The 10,671-nt window shown below is 33.5% G+C and overlaps 1 protein-coding gene and 1 long non-coding RNA gene across 2 annotated transcripts; both read left to right on the forward strand.

The window, feature by feature from the left end:
- The first annotated feature begins 4,111 nt into the window (after positions 1-4,111).
- Positions 4,112-6,140, forward strand: LOC129311698 (probable cinnamyl alcohol dehydrogenase 1). Its single transcript, XM_054954113.1, is given in 12 exon segments — positions 4,112-4,187; positions 4,190-4,214; positions 4,408-4,521; positions 4,595-4,825; positions 5,005-5,036; positions 5,039-5,131; positions 5,134-5,181; positions 5,184-5,299; positions 5,396-5,432; positions 5,435-5,533; positions 5,655-5,816; positions 5,819-6,140. Coding segments are annotated over 12 exon segments (1,050 nt in total). The 5' UTR covers positions 4,112-4,126; the 3' UTR covers positions 5,851-6,140.
- Positions 6,141-8,242: 2,102 nt separating this feature from the next.
- Positions 8,243-10,470, forward strand: LOC129310394 (uncharacterized). Its single transcript, XR_008593106.1, has 3 exons — positions 8,243-8,687; positions 8,766-9,126; positions 9,648-10,470. It is a non-coding gene; the product is annotated as an uncharacterized LOC129310394 (long non-coding RNA).
- The last annotated feature ends 201 nt before the right edge of the window (positions 10,471-10,671 follow it).

Genomic DNA, 10,671 nt, shown 5'->3' on the forward strand with positions numbered 1-10,671 from the left:
ATTTTAATTATAATATAAATTATTTAAATTAAATAACCTTCAACATGTTTAAAGTTTATTACATCAAATTAACAAATAAATTTTAATAATAAAAGGAGAAGATTGAGATTGGTCAATGCTAAAATTTTATTTAATATTTATGACTTCACAAATATAAAACACAAAAAATTATTAATTATTATTATAAATTAACTTATAATAATTATTATTATATTATAAATTTATAGGATTGGGAAGTGGTCTAAATTCTCAATCTCTTCTCTAATTTAATCTCACAATAATTTAATCTTTTTAATTTTAAAAGGTTAGTTTTTATCTAAATTAAATAGGATTGAGTTGTGCGAGATTGAATTGGACCGAAAAGGATGAAAGGATTTTTTGCACAGCTTTACTCTTCTCTGTGTTTTTTTTTTCCGTTAGCCTTGGGAAACGAAGAAGCACGAGAAGAAGATGAAAAGCACCGAAGAAGGAAGATCGCATGACCAACAGAGGAACAACCTTCCCGCCTTACAGAGGAAAACTCTCCCACCCATTCCCTCCGTCCATCTCATTTTCTTGGGCCATACTTCAGCTAACACGGGCAGTACCATTGTGTCTAGAAACTGTTCGTCGTCGCATCACATTCATAGCCTAAGGATGTGGGGGAAGGTAAGCCACAAATTTTTCGGAGGCCAATTGTGGTTAAACAAGTTAGTGTTGTTAACTTTAATTGACTCCAGATCATCGCTCACCCTCATCCTCATCCTCATCCTCACGTCTCAAATTTCTGAATCTAACTTCCTCATCCTCGCTGCCGCCCTCTCTTTCTCCATTGCCGCTGCTCGAGACGTCGACCCTTCAGTCGTCCTTCACCGCACTTGTCTTCGGCTCTCTCTCTTCCTCCATTCCTCAACCCCCTTGCGGAGATACACATCGTCAAACCTGTCCTCCTGATCGTCTTCGCCGTGAGGTAATGTTGAAGACTGCCCTGTTTTTCCTTTCATGCTTGATGCTCCGTACGGTTCATCCTAGGTTCGTCCATATCCATATTTTTTTTTTTATGTGGAATTTCTGGTGAGGTAAAGTAAGCATCTGAGTCCGAGCTTGTAGATATATGAGCGTTGAAGAGTTGTCGATGGATTTTCAGGGACCATGTAAGTGGGAAGAGAAAAAGATATGATGTTCAGAACTTGATGATATAGCAGAGCATCAATCACATGAGAATTGCTTAAAACAACAAACCCGTCATATTCCTCTGTAGCTTTTGATTAGATTAGTGTTCATTCTGAGGTTTAAATTATCCGTAGTTGTAGTTTGATCGCTTAATCATATTATCTTGCCTCTCTTCCTCTCTGTAATGCTGCTTATTGGTAAATGCTTAACAGAGAGAGCAAAATACTTAATTAGGAAGTGTGTGTGCCTGGTCCCAAGAAAAGGATGTCTGCATGCTTTTGAATTCCTTTAAAAACAGAAAGGACAAGTGCCTACTTGTGCCCAGTAGAAAATCAAACAAGATGGAAATATACAATTTTTAAAAGAAGAAAATTGGACAGAGATTTGACAGTAAATTCTACTGGAGCTGCCAAACTGAGCATTTGCTAAACTGATTCTTGTTTTGTTTCCTTGTTCCTCAATTCATGAAGCAACCTTATTTTCCTGTTTGATGAATATATAAATTTGAGGTTAATAAGTAGATGTTGAAGAAACATGAGTAGTCTTTCATGGTATCTGATCAATTAAAATAACTTCTTTTAATAAATATAAATTTATAATTAGAAATATCTTGAATGTCTGTGTTACTCAATGGTAAAGGTTAGTTGTTGGAATATTAAGTTATATATGTATATATCCAATTTGAGTGAGGTAATATATATGTATGCATTTGTGTATAAGCTTGTAATCCATGTATGCATTTTTTAGTTTGTTTGATTCGCTCTTCTTCCCTTAGCTTACCTTCTCAAAGACCTTTTACTACCTTTTACTCTCACTTGTTCCAATTGAGCAAGATGTCTCTTGATTCTGAAAATGGTTACACAGAATGCTAACAGGAGAAAGTTATAACCATAATAGGGTTTCACATTTGAAACAAGTGAGAATACAAACCTTTAGGAGCATAAAAACCAAACTTATCATCTTCTTGTTCCAACAATTTCCCAGAAACTAAAGCACCATCAAAACTAGCATTAGAAGCTATTGTGAATGCAGGTGCCTGCAGTGACCAATATGATTCACTAGAAATGATTTAATCTAGAATGCCCCAAAGAGGAATTGCTTAGCCAAAGAAACAACCTTAAGTGCATTCTGAATTATCTTTACTCCTCTTTTCTCATCCTCATTTTGGGTCTGAAGGTTGTCCAAAATTTTACTGGCATATAAGAGAGCAACTCTACCACCTGATTAAAAAAATGTATTTTAACCAAAATAAATGGGAAAATATTTTAAGAAAGTGAACAAGAACAAATAGCATATGCTACTTGGCTCTCTCTTCCTAATTTTCAATCAAACAGCAAGAAACAAAAAGGAATCACCTGGCACAATTTTCTCCTCCACAGCTGCTCTTGTAGCATTTAAAGCATCAGTCACCCTATCTTTCCTTTCCCCAACTTCTGCTTCACTAGATCCTCCAGCCTGAGAAAGTTTGGTTTCACTTCCAAGTGAGAAAAAGTAAACATGTTTATCATAACAGAATTTATAAGGCTATGTGACAAACCTGAAAATAGCTACACCACCAGTTAGCTTTGATAGTCGTTCCTGTGCTTTCTCTTTATCAAATGTGGCAGAGCTCTTTTCAATTGCTTCCCTGAGCTATAAAATGACATTCATAATTTAAACATCATGAAGTGAACGGCCCAAAAAAAAAAAAAGTGGGCATCTTCAAGTTATGAAGAGGAAATGAAGTATATATCAAATCAAAGAGGGAACATTTAAATCTGGAAGACCATATATTAAGAACCATTTGTAGGTGATATTTTTACTGCCATCAGATAGCGTCACTTCTGCTTATGGTAGATATACCTAAGCCTTGTAACTTCAATTAATTAGCAACACTTCAATTATTTAGCGATGCAAGTAACAAATATATATATATATATATATAAGATCATTTAGGTGAAAGCACAAGTAAAAATCTCACACTGTTTAAAGAAAACAACACTTTATGAGCCATCATACCTGCTCACATCTATCGTCAATGAGCTTCTTATCCCCACCACCATGTAGAATAATAGTATCATCAAGAGAAACTGTAACCTATTGCTCCTTAAATTAGTTGGGTATTTGTTGTCCAAGGTGCATAAGATTCCTTATATTGCTTCTAGCTACAAACTTTTTGGCAGAACAGAGCATTTCTGGCCAGATATTATTAAGGGTCAAACCTCATTCTTCTGTAATAACCTGCTTTTCAACATATTATTAATGTTCTACATAACACATAAGATCTATTCCAACCTGCTTAGACCTTGGTGAGGCAATTCCTTAATCTTTATAAAAAAACTTGAACCCGGGGGGGGGGGGATCCACTAAACAAATCAACTGTACGGGTCTGATAATCTAAACTAGCTTTCTATTTTGCCAAAACCAGGGGCTTTTATACCACAAGCCTAAACTAAGAAATTTCATAAATACGGAAAGCCTGTAGATATAAAATTAATTCTAAGTAAGGTACAGTACAGATTGACATGAAGGAGCAATCATTGTGGGATTTGCTTAATTAGTACTTCTCTAGTTCTATTTATAAGGCAGAGAGAGAAGAAAAAATTTGGTCCTATTTATAGGGAGGGCACTTCTCAATTTTCAAGGCTCTTCTTTACATTTTTATCCTTATTAAATGCTTTGAATAAAAATACCAGTAATGAGATTTAAGAATATTTATTGGAGGTCGAGGTGAAAACTTGTTAAATTTTAAGACAAACTTAATAGGTTTAAGATTTTCCTTGGTTCGGTGTCGTGATGAAACATGCTAAAAGTGACTTATAAAAAGGACCAGATGGAATATTACCTTCTCTAGAATGCCAATCTTCATTAAGAATTCTGATTTGTTGGAAGAGGATGACTTAGAAGTACATGGATACCTTTATTTTGTTAGTTTCATCTAAACATGGAGAGGAAACTGGTAACTGATTGATGGTATTTGTGCTGCAGAAAGAATATGAGTTCCAAAGATGCTGGTACAGATTGCCTAGGATGGGCAGCAAGAGATGCATCTGGAGTTTCTCCCCATACAAATTCAGTCGCAGGCATGCACATTGTACCCTACTTTATTGAGTACGGCTGGATTGTTGTGTTATCATTATTACGGTTTTACTTTTAGTGTGTGGAGTAGTTTGTTCAACTGAGAAAGTATGTCTTTTCACTGTTTATTTTTTCATATCACATTGGATTTGCCATCAAGTGTTGATTGCTTGATCATATGACATGTTGATTGTTCAGGACTCTTGGGAATGACGATGTTTTTATAAAAATCACGCATTGTGGAGTTTGTTATGCTGATGTAATTTGGACTAGGAATAAACTTGGCGACTCAAAATATCCTTTGGTACCTGGGTGAGTTGACTTCTTTTGAAGTATGATTATCCTGTCCTTTTAAACTAACGTGTATGTGTTATTTGCATATCAGACATGAGATTGCTGGAATTGTACAAAAGATTGGTTCCAGCGTCAATCGTTTCAATGTTGGTGATCATGTTGGAGTAGGAACTTATGTGAATTCATGCCAGGACTGCCAATATTGTAATGATGGATTAGAAGTTCATTGTATGAAGGGATCGGTTTCAACTTTTAATTGGGTTGATGTTGATGGCACAATCACAAAAGGAGGATACTCCAGTAACATAGTAGTCCATGAAAGGTAAACTTATCATATGCTATTTATGTATCCACTGTTACGGATTTCAGTGTCATTTTTCTTGATCTGACTGCCTTTATAGAGATATCTGATTTGTTGCCTCAGTTTTGAAACATGTCATCTGACTTCCTATCGGCAGAGGTTATTGTACCAGTCATTTTATATTTGATCTTGAATTTCAGGTATTGCTTCATGATACCCAAGAGTTATCCATTGGCTCTGCAGCTCCTTTGCTTTGTGCTGGTATTACTGTCTATTCTCCCATGATGCGCCACAAGATGAATCAACCTGGTAAGTCCCTAGGAGTGATTGCCTCGGTGGCCTTGGTCATATGGCCGCGAAGTTTGGGAAGGCATTTGGTTGAATGTAACAATTTTCAGCTCAAGTGCATCCAAAAAAGAGGAGGCCTATAGTCTGCTTGGTGCTGACAACTTTGTTGTCTCCTCTGACCAAGAGCAGATGAGGGTAAGCAACTAAGCATCAGACATTTAAGGCATCAATTAGATTGTAGACTTGTGCCTTTAATTTTCCTGTCAAAATTGATGGTGATTCCTACACAGGCATTGGCCCAAGTCTTTGGACTTCATAATAGACACGGCCTCTGGTGATCACCCGTTGATCCTTATATGTCACTTTTGAAGACCGCCGGGGTCCTAGTCCTTGTTGGGTTCCCAAGTGAGGTTAAATTTAGCCCTGCAAGCCTTAATCTAGGTATGTTAACTTTTATGTTTTGAAAATTTGTTGTAAATTCAATCCACCGTTTTATACTTTGTTTAGCTTGGTAGTTTGAACTTGAAGTGATGGGACTATAAATGCATAAACTTTTTGACAGGTATGAGATCCATCTCCGGAAGTATTACAGGTGGTACAAAAGAGACACAGGAGATGATTGATTTCTGTGCTGCAAATAAAATTTACCCAAACATAGAAGTGATTCCAATTGATTACATAAATGAAGCTCTTCAGAGGGTAATAAATAAGGATGTGAAGTATAGGTCGTGATAGATATTGAGAACTCCTTAAAGTAGAATTGAGCACTGTCTTTCTCAAATTAGACATGGATGAGCTTCAGTTTTTAAACCTTGCCATGTGCGTGCGTGCGTGTGTCTTGTGGGTAACAATGAATAATTCAGTATGCATAACTATGCCCTCTGCTGTAGTTTGAACTTATGTGTGCGCTCCCCAGCAATGAGAAGAATAAACTCCGAAAGTCTTTTTGTTATAGCAAAGAAAATGTCGTGATGTTGAACTGGAGGTGAAGTTTGAACTTTGAATCATTTGATTCTAATTAGCTGACATATGCTGTCAATTCTGTCAATATAGTTTTAAATTTTACATGCTTCCTACAGTTCTTACCGAAGCGCCCATTATTGACTGCTAATATTTACTGATTTTAAATGCTTCGTCATAATTGATAATTGATGTCATCAATGAAAATTTACTGATTATTTTGACAAAATTTGTAAATCTAAATGATAGTGATAATTAATTTGAAAATCATCTTTAAATTAATTATTCCAAAATAAAACTCATGATTCTTGAATGATTTCAAAATCTACATATATGGTACATGTGTTACATTATTATAATGAAAAAATTAAATCAAAAACAATTAGACTTGAAAGGAATTTTTACTAAGATGTTAAAATTAATTAAGATTTTAAAATTATTCATGGGGAATTATGCTTCCAATTCATAGGGAGCCGCACTAAGCCATCCGATGCAGCTGTAGCTTTTATAGGCCTGTGGATTTAATAAAAGCCTAAAGTAAGAGGATCCTCTTCCTTTTCCACCATCTTTCATTCTTTTCACTTTCTTACTTATTAGATTAAATCTAGATGATTTAAATTTGATCACATAAAATTATTATTAAACATCTTAAATTATAAAATAATATAAATAATAAAATTCAAATGGCAAATTTTAACATGGACAACAACAAAACACAGTAAAACACAAAAATGAAATGAAATATTTTATAAGAAATCAAATTTGAACAATCCATATCTTTATCTAATGGTTTGAACTTAGCAAGAGAAGAGGAGAGATGATGGGAAGAGAGAAGAGGAGAATCGTGGCCCCCTAAGGGGATTTGGGAGTACATTTACTATTCTAATTTTATATTCCTCCCATTCAAAAATATAATGTATTTGAGTTTTTACTATATAATTAATGTACGTTGTTTTTTAAAAATACCCTTAATAAACAAGCCACTTAACTCTTCACTTTTAAGTGATTATTTTATTAAATAAGGATAAACATTAAAAGATAGTGTTAGTAAAATGTTTCAATTTGATTCTTTAATTTTATAAAATATATTTTCAATCCTTTAATCACAACGCAACTAGTTTCAAATGATTGATTTTTATATCAATAATTATTATTTAAAAAATTAAATTAATATATTAATATTTGAAAATATTTTATTAATATATAAAAGTTCAATGTATGAATTTTTTGATAAAATTAACAATATTAATTAAAAAAAATGAAAGAGTGCTTTATAAAAATAAAAGAGTAAATAAAATTATATTAAGTTAAAGAAGTAAATCTCACCTTAAGTCCTTGCTTTGATAGCACACATATGTAAAGAGAGTAACTGTTTACTAGTAAAAAGATGTGCTCCATTATTGTAATCAGGGAATCAGAAAATGCTCCCTCCATACAAAATATAAGATATTTTTAATTAAATCTTATCATTAATAAAATAGTTACTTGTCTTCAAACCAACTATATCTTTTCAATTTATCTCTCTATTTAATAGTTGTTTCACCTTAAAAAAAATATAAAATAATTTATTTAATATGGTACTTTAAAAAATAATGATTCTACTTTGAAAAAGACTAAAAATATTTTAAATTTTTGAAATTTAACCCTGAAAAAATATCTTATATTTTTAAACAGAGGAGTAATATTTATCACACATAAATTTTTTTTTGTTGAACTCAAAAGAATGAAATATAATATAACTCATGAGAATTTTAACATATAATATCTTTGAACTGATGTATTCATTTAATTTTTATTCTTAAAACTTAAATTATTGTCATTTTTACTTTATTTTGATTGTTATTTTTCGTATTTTATTTATTTTATTTATTTTTGGATGCTAAATATTAAGCTATTTTTTTCCCTTCCATATGCTACATTTCAAGTCCTTGAATCCTGACTATAATTTTAAAAAGGGTGAAAAAATGTTTAAAATTTTTTTTCATAAATGTTGGGTATGCTGAATTTTTATTTGAAACATTTATTTTGAAACTATAAAAAAGGGAGCTTTTTTCGCCAATGGACCGTCAATTTGACTTCAAACTGTGACTTGGCTGCCACGTGGCATTTAAAAAAAAAAAATTACCCCTGGAGCTTGTTCGACGCTACTCTACTCATCCCCACTTCCTTTTTCCATGCTTCTAATCTCCTCCTCATCCGTTTTCTCTCCTCGCCCTCCACCTTTCTCTATCTGCTTCATCTTCGCCCAGAAAGCACCCACAGTAGAAATAATACGTCTTCACCTCTCTCTTAGCTTCGAAGCTTCATTTTGGTATGGAGGAAGGAATAAGGCGCCGTAATCTGTTCTCAATTTCGAAGAGAACGTGAAGTGTTGAAGGTCGGAGGAGAAAGGACGAGCCGATTTGATTAGAGGTAAGGAGGAGGTATGAGGAGAAAGGAGATGCCAATTTGATTTAAGGTTCGCCAGAGCCAAGTAAGAGGAATCATCAGCCTAGGAGGAGAGCTAAGAGATACCGCCCTGAGCATTACCCATAGCTTCTTCAAGCTGTTCGAGCTTCTGGGCAACATTCTCCATGTTCGACGACCTCACCTTGTAGCTAATCACAGCTAGAAGCTCGTCCATGCCACTATCTTCGTAAGTAGCTTAATTTTGTTCTATTTCAAGCCTTTTCTTGGACCAAAAGCTGAATTTCCTTGCTGTTTCTTTTCACAGGTTCTTTCTTCCATTCTGAAAAATCTTGTCATCCCGTTATGGACCACCTTGAATTTGCTATGCTTTCGCTACATTAACTTTCTAATTTCATTAACAGAATCGATTTTCTCTGAGTGTTTGCCAAGTTTTCATTTTATTTAGAAACAATAGAAGGTTGCATAATTTTCTTGCTATTTCTTTCGTTCGGCGCACCTTTAGATTCAGGCATTCTTACCTAATTCAAAGCACTCGACAGCTTCTTGCTTTCTTCTTGCTCGGGAGCGCTGTATCCTCCCAATCTTGTGATTGCATGAACAGGTTCAATAGCAGAGAAAAGCCAATGATAGAGATACAACATTGAAAGATTTGATGTTGCCATGAGGTATTTTTACTGAACTATATTCAGCATGAATCCGAACGAATCCTCTGGTTGCCCCTAAAACCAAGCTTATTCTCACTGCCCAAATCCAATGGCAATGGAATTCTTCCTGGACCAGGATTCATTATATATTTAATAGATGATCATGTTAGATTATATGAACCCAAGAAATTGTATCAAGAACCAGAAGACTGAGGCGAGGTGCTTGCGCTGGATCTACTTTTTTTAGAATGCCACATGGCTGCCAACCTAGCAGATAAGTCAGACTGAAGGTCAACTAAGGGTCCGGCTGGGCAAAAAAGCACTTTTTTTTAATAATTTCAGGATAAAAATGCACTAAGTAAAAGTTCAGAACATTCAGCAGGAAAAAAAAAAAAATTCAGGATAAATAAGTGATTTAACCATTTAAAAAACAATTAAAACAATTAGGGAAAATGATACTTATTTGTCATTTGTTGGGATTTATTTGTTATTTTCTCACAAAAATTATTGTCTTACGAGGTTCACGTTGTTTTTGTCTGCAGCGCTATTTCCCACCTTCCCACTTCACAGGTAAAGTCAGGAATATAGGTCAAGGTTGTGGGTCCTGTTTAAATAAAAATTTAGATTTTAAAAATTAATTTTTTTAAAGGAATCGGAATTGAGGGCCTGGTCCTGATAAGCCCTGTAAAAAAGAGCTCAGGCCCGGGTGACTCTTCAAGTCCGAATAAGCCTGATTATTTTATACACACACACACACACATATATATATATATTGATTGATAATGACACAATTTGATTAATATTTATTGTAAGTGATGAAAAGGAAGTTGTAAAGGTAATTGACATTGAATTTTCACCTTCATTTTGAACAAGTACACTTACATTCGAGAAATCTAATGTTTTATTTGTAGATAATGAGGATGAGGAGGATTTGGGTTTTGATTGATGAATGTGTGTTATTTAGATTTCTAAATATGTTATTAATTTTTTAAATATTGTGTGTATTTTAATTTTAAAATATTTTAATTAATTTATAATATTTAATTTAATTTAATTTTTTTTAATAAGTCTTCTAGGCCCAACTCTGAACCCTTTACACAAGGGTCGAACCTCAAAAAAAGATATTAAAGATGGATAACCGGCTTAAGGACCTAGACCCTTAAGGATCGGCTCGCCCGTATTTTCAACTATACTCACTGATTGACAACAGAACACAAAAATTATTGTTCTTACGAGATTCAAGTCCCATTATACGACCGTCTCGCCAATATCTACATTATTAAGGAATTGGTTTTGGTGCTCATCCTAAGATCGTGGTGCTCAGCACCAAAATACTACCATTTGGCAGTGTTTTCTTTTTTTAACTTTTTTAAAGCACAAATTTATTATACTAGTAATAAATAAATATTATAAAATTATATTTATATATTTAATAAATAAATAAATATTAAGATATTAAAATTAAATATGAACAGATTAACTTGTTAAATTTAATTTGAACAATTCATATATAAATTTTGATCTGAACAATTCAGAACTGTATTAAAAAAATTAAAATTATAAATA

Source organism: Prosopis cineraria, unplaced genomic scaffold (genome assembly GCF_029017545.1).
Source record: "Prosopis cineraria cultivar Desert tree isolate PC_DT_omini unplaced genomic scaffold, ASM2901754v1 PC5, whole genome shotgun sequence".
NCBI lineage: Eukaryota > Viridiplantae > Streptophyta > Magnoliopsida > Fabales > Fabaceae > Prosopis > Prosopis cineraria.